This window comes from Manis pentadactyla, chromosome 1 (genome assembly GCF_030020395.1).
Source record: "Manis pentadactyla isolate mManPen7 chromosome 1, mManPen7.hap1, whole genome shotgun sequence".
Taxonomy (NCBI): Eukaryota; Metazoa; Chordata; class Mammalia; order Pholidota; family Manidae; genus Manis; species Manis pentadactyla.
In genome coordinates, this window is record NC_080019.1 from 201,600,357 (window position 1) to 201,611,938 (window position 11,582).

The 11,582-nt window shown below is 51.6% G+C and overlaps 1 protein-coding gene across 2 annotated transcripts in view; it reads left to right on the top strand.

The window, feature by feature from the left end:
* Window positions 1-2,048, top strand: part of FBLN2 (fibulin 2) — an 82,558-nt gene extending 80,510 nt beyond the window's left edge. For both annotated transcript variants that reach the window (XM_036911490.2, XM_036911491.2), the window contains one exon: window positions 1,497-2,048. In XM_036911490.2, coding sequence (XP_036767385.2) covers window positions 1,497-1,854 — 358 coding nt within the window. In that variant the 3' untranslated portion in view covers window positions 1,855-2,048. The remainder of the gene's footprint in view (window positions 1-1,496) is intronic.
* The last annotated feature ends 9,534 nt before the right edge of the window (window positions 2,049-11,582 follow it).

An 11,582-nucleotide genomic window follows, 5' to 3' on the forward strand; every position in this document is an offset into this window, starting at 1 on the left:
GGACACGGGGGGGCTGGCTTGCAGGCTGGTGACCCCTCTCTCTGTTGATGCCTCTTAGCATTTTGCTGTATTTCCTGTCCTTTCTTTATCAAACATAGATTTTCATAAAGTACTTTTATTCTTCTAATACTTGTTTTATATATTATATAAATTATTATAAGTGATACTTTGTTTTACTTCGTAAGGTATCTTCCAGATCTCAATTTGTGCAATTGCAAAAGTGACACATGCTTATGAAACTATTCAGTGAAAGGGGGCAAAACAAACGTTCTCTCCCCTCCCCCCAGCAGAGCACACGCCTGCTGACAGATTGGAGTGTGTCCTTCTCTTAGCTGAGCATAGAGTGCACATGGCGGAGCCGTCACACAGATGTGCTCGGCTGTCTCAGCTTGCTTTCTCCACCCTGCCCCTTTCAGGCCTGTGCATGCAGCCTGCCTTGAATGCTCTTTCCTAGCATGGATGTGCCCAGATTTATTTACCTGACACCCAAGTGGCAGTTTGCCGTTTTTCACTGTTAGACACACTGCCTGGGATTGTCCATGTCCATGTGTGTTGGGAATTTAGGGGAGCATGTCTGGGTGACCCGGGGCAGGTGACCTTGGTGTCTCAGTTGGCTCACCTGCAACATGGGGATAAGAGGGTGCTACCTGTGGGGGTGGGGGTGAGTAAAGATGAGTCTAGCATAGTGCCTGGTGTGGCATAAATCGTACATCAGTGCTACTGGTTGGTGGTGACACTGTCGCTCTGGATGCCTTATAGCCGTGTGCTTTGGTGCTCCAGCCAGGGGACTGCTCAGATGGGCCTCCAGAGCTGCTGAGCCCGGGTGGCTAAGCCATGCCCCATCTGGGAAGAGTGAGCTTTCAGACAGTCATTTAGTGCCAGGGATGATGGTGGCTCAGAGGGCCAGAAAGAGACCAGATCGTCACTTTGCTTAGAAATTGAGGCCTTGGGGACCCTGTGGGGTTTGGCGGAGGTTCTCTTTCGTCATTGTCATCGTCACTTAGCCTGGCCGAGTCACGAGTCTTCCTTGGGAGCAGGTGTGACCCGGAGCTCCAGGTGGGCCAAGGGCCCTGATACCCAGAGAGGCGTCCACTTGGTAACAGGCAGGCCCTCCCACGTCAGAAGAGGAAATGGCTCAGGAAAGTCAGTTACAGAAGAACAGGAATTTGAAAAACGATTAAAACAATAAAAACACCGTGGCCAGAGAATCTGTGCAAATGGGCAGTGTGCATGAAGGGAGAGAAAGACAGAAGGAAGACAGGGAGGAGGAGCATGTGGATGAATGAATAAGAGCTGCTAACAAACTGTGCATGTTTGCAAACTCACCCCATCCTCCCAATGACAGCACAAGGCTAGTAACCCATCTTACAGATGAGGAAACAGGCCCAGGGAGGTAAGGTGACTTAGCAGAGGCTGCAGGCAGCTGAGGGTAGAGCTGGCAGGTGAGCTGGGGCCAGAGCCCCGGGCCAGCTGACCAGGCCCCGTGCATCCCGCAGGAAGTGTGAGCGCACCACCTGCCATGACTTCGTGGAGTGCCAGAACTCCCCGGCGCACATCACCCACTACCAGCTCAACTTCCAGACGGGCCTGCTGGTGCCAGCGCACATCTTCCGCATCAGCCCGGTGCCCGTCTTCGCGGGGGACACCATCTCCCTGACCATCACCAAGGGCAATGAGGAGGGCTACTTTGGCACGCAGAGGCTCAACAGTTACACAGGCGTCGTCTACCTGCAGCGGTCGGTGCGCGGGCCACGAGACTTCGCCCTGGACGTGGAGATGAAGCTCTGGCGGCAGGGCTCCGTCACCACCTTCCTGGCCAAGATGCACATCTTCTTTACCACCATGGCCCTGTGAGGCCTCCTGCCCGAGCGCCCTGCGGGCCGCCCACCCCTGGATGGAGCCGCTGCATCCGCGCCCCGATCCGCACCCCGGCCATGGCCGCGCCTTCCTGCGGTCGCTTAACACCACGTGGGTTGGGCGGGTGTTACAATATATTTTGTGGCGGTTTTTACTATAGCTCTGTAAATTAAATTAATTTTGGGACTCGATTCCTTTTGGGCTCCCGGGCCACCTCTTTGCCGTGCCCTGGGGAGGGTGCCCGGCAGAGGGCGTGTGTGGAAGCTTCGTTCAAGGTCGCTGAGGGAGCCCAGGGGGTGGAGTTGGGGGACCGGAGGCTGGAGACCTGACTGAAGACCGGAAGCACAGTGACCACGTGGGCGCTTTTGGACTCACGCGGATGACCTGCCCCGTGACATTCCATTTCATGTTCCACTGTGATTAATTCTTTACTTTTTTAAAAATTCATTTTTCAGTGTGTTTTGTTTGATTATAAAAGCATAAACACACATTGCAAAAAGATACTCAAATAGTACAAAAGGGGCTATAAAGTAAAAAAGTGAGAAAAGAAAAATTCCCTTACTTTTATGAAGTGTCTGGGTTTGACAGCACTGTCTGAATATCACAGGGTTCTCCAGCCTGACCAAAGCTTACGTGTGTTGATCAAGACCTTCCTTGAAGTCTTACTCAGGAAATTAGCCCCAAACCAGGGGTTCCCCGTGGGGGTGAAGGAGTGGTGGTGTAACAGATGCTAGCTTTGTAATCCTCTCACGACTATTCCTTTTCCTCTCCCCTTCCCACCCCTTCCCTCCTGCTCCTTCCCCAGATGTTGACCTCGGCTGGTGGGTCACTTTGGCTAGTGTCCAGGACCTCCCGTTCAGGCCCCTGATGCTGAGGCCCGAGAACACCCAGGTCAGGCAGTGGACTCGGGCAGGAACCTGGAGGATGAGATAATTCATCTTTCCTTCTCCCCTGTAGGTTTCTAGGGCAAAGGAGGAGGACTGGGGAAACAGGCCTGAGAGAGGAAGATGCACATGGGTGTCTGCACCCAGGTCTGGGAGCCCCACCATGAACCTGGCTGCAGCCTTTGGCTCTTTCTCTAAGCCAGTGGATTTCCATCTCTGAGCGTTGTGTTCCTCTGTGGGTCTTGAATTCATGTAGTGGACGGCAGCCAGCATTTAAAAAATGAAATAGAATGGACCGTGTCAGTGCTCCGTACCTGGTGAAGGAAGATTTGTTTCAAATGGTGGTGCGTGTGTCTGTGTGCACACACATACACCACCAGCTCTGATCATAATGTACAATATACTTCTTACTGTGAGTGGTGGTCAGAAGTGGAGAAAAGTAGCCTCTTGGGGACTGTGGAAAACCGGGAGTGCGTGCCCCATGTGGAGGACGGAGCAATGTCAGCTCCAGCACCTGCTGCTTTCTGGGAACCTGGGCCTGGGTGGCCAGATGTCCTCATTCTTTAAGACAAGTCCCCAAACTACATTTTGATGTAAAAATCTCCCAATTTTAAGGTGTGATTATCTAAAACTTTTTAACACTAGGTATAAGCCAACCTCAAAACCTGTTGCTATAAGCCAACCATGGAGGTGCCCACCATCTCCTGGCCTTTCCTGCCCATTCCTGCTCCCCACTGGCTCTGTCCCCAAGGGCTTACACCGGGAGCTCACTTCCTTCTCACTGGCTCAGCTGTCTCTATTCCTTCTGTTTCTCTGGTTGCAGGAAAACCTGAGCTAGCAACTTTGTGGGGCACAGCCACCTCTCAGCAGGGACCAGTAGGGAATGGACCTCCATTTAAGTGGCAAGTTAGGGACACCAGCATGGGAAGGGGTAGCACCTGGCTGGTGGTGGTTGGCCAAGTCCTACACAGTTACAGGTTCTTCCACAGCTCAGGGGTTACTCCCTGGGGGACCTCAGGTGAGTGACATCACCTCCCAGGCTTCATGTGCCTCATCAGTGGATGGGATGCCCACCATTCTTCTCCTAGGGCTGCTGTGCCGATCGAATGCATGCATAAATCATCCGGCTTGGTGCCTGGCTGACCTGGAGGCTCTCAGAAAACATGTTTTCCTCCTGATCTTAGAGTTTCCAAGGTTCAGTGATTCTAGGATTCCATACTTGTAAGGAGTTTATCAAGCTACAGCTTGAGGGAACAGTCCCCTACAAGACTGTCTTCACTTCAGACTCCAGACACAAGCCTGGAGATCCCTGTCCCCAGGACTACCCTCATGTCTCATCATCTGGCTGCAAATTTGGGAGTCCCCACAACCACCCTCAGGTTTGTTAATTCACCAGAACAACTCAGGACAGTGCTATACTTGGGATTGCAGCTTTATTATAATGAGAGGATATAAACTAAATAAAATCACCCAAGGGAAATGATGCATAGGACAGAATCCAGGAGGACTCCAAACATCAGGCTTTCATGTCTGCAGGATGCGTCCCTCTCACAATATGATGGGTGCAGGGCACACAGAGTATGGCCAACAGGGAGCCTTGGGTGTCTGGCATCTTTAGTGGAGTTTGATGCTGCTGCTGGCATGGCTGACCCTAAGTGTCCAGTCATGCTGGGGGTCAGAACTGATGGCAGGTCCCAAGGCCCCCTTTGTAAGTCCCATGGTTAGGCTGCACAACACCCAGTGCTCCCAGGCAAAGACACTCCTGTCAGTCAGGACATTCCACGGGCCTAGAGCTCACCTCCCAGGAGCTGAGGGTGAAGGCCAGCCGTGTCTGTAGGTAAGGTGGATCCCAACTCTTGGCCTCTGGCCCAGGGTTTCTTACAACAGAGCCATCATACTTGGGCCTCTACATTCAGTGTGGCTTGTCTCACCTCCTGATATGTTATGCGGACCTTGTGATAAACTTGTGCAGAACCATCTAGCATAGAAATGAGCTAAGGGTTTGCCAAATCCAGCTCTCTCAGGCTGCAGCTTTCGTCAGCATTCCATGCTGAAGAGGCTGTCCCAACGTATCTGGCTGACAGCTTCAGTATTAACACACAACACCAGCGAGTACCATACCACGGCAGGTCGTTAGTGGTTCATCTGGTCCTGTGATTGTACCACAGGAGGTCATTAGCGGTTCAACAGGTCCTGTGATTGTATGTCTAAGCCTCTCCTAGGGCGAGGCCACCTGGTTTGCTGCTTCCATTTGACTTTGTCATCTTCCAAAGGCAAGAGTGGGCTTGGCTTCACCCTTTCAGGCATCTGTATAATCAAGCTAAGAGACAATACCATCTCTTTCTCCAGGCCTCTCTTGAGATACTAGTGTAACACTGGGTAGATGGAATATTGTATTTCTGTCCTTGTGTGACCCATTCATTCCTTTACCCTCAGCCACAGTTCCCTTTTCTCTTCCTCTGTACTCCAGTCCTTTCATCCTTGGAAGGGAAGTTAGTTTTGGCCTCTGTACTGGCCTGGATCGCAGGCAGCAAGAATAGTCTGAAGGGTGCCTCCTCCTCAGTCTGCTCCCATGCCAAGAGGGTGTGGCTAAAGGAGTGGAACTAGTGGGCCGTCTGAACCAGCAGGCCTCACAGCTGCATTCACTGTCAACCCTGATTCTGCCAGATGGGGAGAAGGCTTGTCCGTCATCAAGACCTTGCAATCTGACATCAAAGTTAAAAGTATAGTTACAGTTTCTTAGAAGCACCCCATCTTCTTGCACCCTCAATTGCAGGCTGGCTCCTGGACCACAGCATCAGACAGGAAAAAAAGAAAACACTATAGTCATACCAGCATCCCAGTTCCCCAGATGCCCTGGAACAACAGAGGGACCTATCCACTGGGGATGCTTCCTTGGGCCCCCTCTGTTGAGAGTGAACACATATTCAGGAAGGTGTGGAGGCTAGCCCTTCGTGCCCTTTATCTCCCCACCCCATTTTAGACAACCAGTGTTTCAGTTGCCCATTCTAATTCTCTATCCAAACTTTACTCTAAGGAGGATAGCTCTTTGCCCGTGGCTGGGCACTCTGGGCTGTAATGTGTGTTCCTTGATCTGAAGAGATGTCACTTGGTGCAAATGGGCACACTGCCTCCTCTGCCCATGCTACCACAGTTTCTCGAGGTTTTGCCTCAGCCACGGGGTTGGGGGTGCAAAGCCCTGTCCAGAAAATGTCTCTTCCTGTCAGGATCCATTTGCAGCCTCCCAGGGCTTCTATCATTAGTCCACTGGCCATCTACGGGCAGGGCATTTGCCCGGGGATCTGCCTGTACATCAGCAGTGGCTTGAGGTGGGAAGATATGCAGGTTTCTGGGTAGTGACCATTGATGTGCCACCCCAACGTCACCTCAAGACATTTCTGTTTCACACATTAATGCCATTGAATGAGCATCTACAAGGAAAGGACACCACCCCAGTGGGCAGAATGGCTCCGCTGCATGACATTGCCAGTCTTCATCACTGGCCACCCCAGATGGGCATGTGAGTGGAGGTCACTGTGCTCTGAATGCAACAGAGATGGATGCTGAGCCCACACGTCACTCATCCTAGAGAAGGTCAACCGGCCACTTGGTAGCAAGGTGACTATGTTGGCCCCCTTCCATCCTGGGATTGATGTCTGCTCAACAAGAAGTACCATCTGGGGACTTAAAGAGTGTTCAACTCTCTGGCACAACATAGAATCTGACTGGCATCCCACTCCACAGCAAAGGAGCTGGCAGACTGACCCACTGGTGGTGCACACACATGAGCCAGAGTCAGCCAGCCTCACAGAGGTGGGCACGCCCTCCTAAGGTGCAGCTGGAGCGCCAGCTAGAAGGAAACATTCTGAAACAATGGGATGCCACTCTTTAGGATGCAGTGTATTAATCTGAGACCCCATATGGAGCTGGGTCCCAAAGGAAGGATAAGCTACCTGGGATCCAAGGAATGGCCCCACTTGCCATGTCTGGTGGCCACTGAGTGTATTTCCTCCTGTCACTGCGACTCTGGACTCCTCAGCATTGGAGGTCCTGGTCCCCAAAGGGGTGCCCTAGGGGGCACACTCTTCCCAGGAGAAGCAGCAAAGGTACCCTGACCTATGCGTTAGGGGGAACATGAGGGGAACCCAGGTGATCTCAGGGGCTGTTGCCCCGCTTTGCCTGCAAACAGACATATGCACAACCCCAGGCTGAGATGGGCAGACTTGTCAAGCTGTTAAATGCCAAACCATCAAAGATCCCTCAGAATGAAGGCTTGGGCTAAACCACCACAGGGGTGTCACCTGAAAAGGGGACTTCCTGGTGGCAGAGGAGGGAGAGGATGAGTGCCCCGTAGTTGCCTCTATGACAACTGCAGCAACAAGGCCTGTGGTTCATTCCACTCACTTCCTTTTTCTGAGTTTTGCTCTCAGATAGATGAGAAGTAGGGTGTCGGGAGAATGCACCTTGCAGACCTCCAACTATGGGAGTGTACCGACCAGGGATCCCAGCCGCCAAGCTTTGAAAGCCTCTTTGCATGTTATGCAAACCCTTGCTTGCCATGATGGGCTCCCAGCTAGGGACTGAGCATGGCAGGAGTATGAGGCAGACCCCTTTCCTGGCAGAGGGACTCCTCTGATGGCCGATGGTGGATTGAGGACTCTCAGCAGAACCTTCCTTACAGGTGGCAGGCAGGCCCGTGTCCATCAGTGTTCCTTCCCGCTCTCCCCGGCTCTGGGTCAGACTGCTACCTGCCCTGCCCAGACCTCCCCATCTTCTCTCATAGGCATTTCCCTTAACACAGTCCTGGCGTGTTTAATCCTATTTTGGTATGTGTTTTTTTTTGAAAGCTAAGTTAACACACACAAATGAATAATGCTCAAGAGATGATATTCATCTCTGTTGCAAACTAAGTGAAAATGTTTGAGCAGCCAGGAGAGAGGTTTTTTAATAAACTTAATATTTTAGAATAGTTTCAGATTTATAGAAAAGGCACAAAGATAGTGCAGAGAATTCCTCCACACGCACCACCCACCCACCCAATTTACTTTATTGTGAGCATCTTCCATTATTGTATACATTTTCACAATGGATGAAGCACTATTGATACATTATTATTAACTAAAATCCATTCAGATTTCCTTAGTTTTTGCCTGATGTCCCTTTGATGTCCCAGGGTGTCTTCCAGGAGAACACTTTACCCTCACATCATAGCTTCTCTCGGGGCTGCTAGTTTCTCAAACCTTCCTTGGGTTGGATGACCTTGACAGGTTTGAGGAAGGCTGGTCAGGTGTACTGTAAGATGTGCTCTGTTGGGATTTGCCTCATATTTTTCTCAGGATTAGACTGGGATCGTGGATTTGGGGGGAAGAAGACCACAGAGGTGCCACACTACATCACGGGCGCCTGCTGTCAGCATGACCTATCCCTGTTAATGTTGACCTTGATCACCTGGAGGAGGTCATATCTGTCTGGCTTCTCCAATATAAAGTGATTCTCTTTCCCCCTCTTTCCATACTGTACTCTTCCAGGTGTGTGTTTGTAATTCTTTGTCTTGTGTTATAAAAGTCATTCGGTATCTTAATTGCTTGTGCTCGGCACCGTTGTAACTTCTGTTATCGCTCCGTGCATCTGGTCTGTTGCTGCAGAGCCCTCCGGGGGCGCCCTCATGATTTACCCCAGGATCGAGGTCCGGGCTGCCCCTGGGTCCTCCCTGCAGACTTGACCGCAGTGAACGTCCTGTGCTCTTGGAGCACATCTGTTTCAGGACTTCTCTGGTCACGAAGCCAGGAGTGAGCTGCTGGTCACTGGGTGTCTGCACCCCTATGTTGGCTATGTTTCATCAGGCTGCCCTCCAGAGAGGACGTGCCAGTCAGCCTCCCAGAACCTATGTCCGCACTGACTCTCTCTCACTTCTCCACATATTCCACACCAAGGGCTGTGCAGTGCTGTTGGCCCGAATGCAGCTGGGGGTGTCTGAGCCACCACCCGGGCACCTGAGGCTTGCTTCATCCAGGATATAACTCCACCACAGATCAGGGCTGTGCCACACTTCAGGGCCCCATCTGCGAGCGGAGTGCCCACACTCTCCATTGCTTGGCTGGTGCAGTATTCAGAAAAGTTTGGAGCCAACGTGTAAACGCTGAGAAATTTCACATAAACTTTTAGGTTTTGAGTTTTTCTGGAAAGCCCAGGCTTCCTCTTTCTCATGGTTTTCCAAGATAAAGATATTCTCCTGAAATACTTTGATTTGGTAGCTCCTGAGGCCTCTTAAAACATCAGCGGTAAAATAGACCACTGCAAAACTGTTTTCACACAGGCTGGCTTACGGTGATGAGCATCCCATCACAAGAGGTGTGCAAGGTGGGCCGGAAAGGTCTGGACATGGGATGGGGCCCTTGAACCGTTGTCTTGTCCAGGTGGCCTGATTCTGTGAGGCAGGCCTTCTCTGCCCTGGCTGTTGTTCAAGCAGAGGGATGAAGGCATCCCTGTCCAGCAGTCTGGATGAGTTCCGGTACATCTGTGGGGCGATGGTGCCCCCTTGTGGCTGCAGCCTCAGCTCAGCAGCTCTGCCCGCAGCCAATGGAGGGGGATGGATTGGATAGGTGGGCATGAAGGAAAGGTGTTTCTGGTGACCAGTTGGGCCATGGTACCCCCTGGGGCACACCGGAGGTCCTGCCCATGGCCTGGTGTGCCTGAAGGGAAGGGCGTGCTGGGAGCCAAAACTGGAGGTCTGGGGAGGCCGGCTGGGGAGGAGTGGTCCCAAGGGTGTGTGGCCTCGATGGTACCCTGACTTTGAAGGAGTGGCCAATCCTCTTTTGAATAGAAAGTGTGTCTCTCACCCCAAGGCCCACATTTGGAAGCAAGCAAGACGTCCTTCAGCAGGTGAGTGGATACATAAACTGTGGTACATTCAAACAGTGCAATATTATTTAGAGCTAGAAAGAAATGAGCTATCAAGCCATGAAAAGTTGTGAAGGAACCTTAAATGTGTATTATTAAGTGAAAGAAGCCTGTCTGAAAAGGCTACACACTGTATGATTCCAACTATAGGACATTCTGGAGAAAGTAAAACCGTGGAGACAAAAGATCAGTGGTTGCTGGGAGTTAGGGCTGAGGGAGAGATGAAAAGGGGGGGTGTCCAGAGGATTTTTAGGGCAGTGAAACTATTGTGTATGATACACGGTGTACACATGCCTTTCTGGAGGCAAGCTGATTTTCAAAACCCACAGACTGTACAACACTAAGAGTGAACCCACAGGTGAACTGTGGACTTTGGGTGATGCTGGTGTGTCTGTGTGGGTTTAGGAATGGTATCAAGTGCACTGCTGAGGTGGGGACGCTGATGGTAGGGGGTCTGTGCATGTAGGGGTAGGCTGTAGGTGGGGACTGCACTCTCCACCGAGTATCGCTGTGAACCTAAAAATAGTTCGTTAAAAACAAACAAAACCTCATTGCCTTGCCCTACTCAGCCTACAGAAGCTCACGGTCTGGTGGGGAGTTGGACATAGAAATGGGTACCACCATTTCAGAGAGTCACTGCAATAATGAGGAATCCGCGGGGGCTGTGGACACTTGGAGGGGCTATTACTCTGGCTTCAGGGAAGGCTTCCTGGAGATGGTGTTGCCTCCAGTGCGCTTGGACGGTCCAGTGAGTTACCAGGCAGAGGGCGGCAGGGTGTGCATTCCAGCCAGAGGTACCGGCACATACAAAGGCACCAAAGTGTGCAGTGTTGGGGGGGGCAAGCGGAAGTTCCCAGGCTCAGAGTGGGGGTGCTTGTGCAGAGATACGTCGCAGGAGGCGGGCCAGAGGTCTCCGGATACCACCCGGAATGGGTCTAAGTGAAGTCCGCTTTGCGGAGGAGACTCTCGGCCATGGGGTGTATGCGGCGACACCTGGTGGTGGCGCGGGAGACTGCAGGCGGACGCGCAGGCGCAGACGGAGAGAGTCTCTACGGGCCGGGCCGGGCTGGGCTGACGCAGGGCGCTCTGGGCTGTCCCAGAGCAGAAATGCGTGAATATAGGTGTGGAAAAGTGACACTCCTGTTTGTCACTGACCATTAATAGAAATGTAGTGTTTTCATTATTTACACGGGCAAGAAAAGATAGTAGCATTAGCTGGGTTCACATCACATTTCAGCTCTCTCTAAATACCGTTTGTGGTCGTCAGTATTGTGCTTTGGAATTACTGTGGGTGTTAGACCTGCTGCTAGACCGCGCTATTCGTTGTGTTAAGAAAAAGCCCCATAGTGCCAAATTACAGACTTCATTTTAGTAGTTTTGAAACTATTGGCATTTAAAAACGTAAAGATACATAATCTAATTGGCATTTAAAAACCTACAGACTTCCCCAGACTGCCACAGGCCCCTGCCAAATGCATGCACACACGAACATGAGCACAACATACACACACACACACATGCACACAAACATGTGCATGCTTACAAACACGTGCACACAAACATGCACAAGCGTGTATGCTCCCTGGTGAGAACCCCTCATAAGAAGAAAGGTAATACCAATGAGCGCCCAGTATGAAGTGGCTGCCCTTGTGTCTTGCCAATGGGTTTCAGCCGTGGGAAAGTTCGCTATGGAGTCAATGTGACCAAAGAAATTGACAGCAAAACGTTCTAGGGGTGAAAGGGTTATACCCAACTTTATTTCCAGGTGGCAGGTCAGTCACTAAAATCCTGTTCACTCAAAGCTAGTCTGTATGCAGCCAGCTGGTCTTTGCCTCTGGGCCCCTCTGCCTGCACAGCCGTCCTCCAGGCCTCTCTGCACAGTTGTCCCACACAGCCATCCTCTGGGCCTCTCTACACAGTCATCCCACACAGCCATCCTCT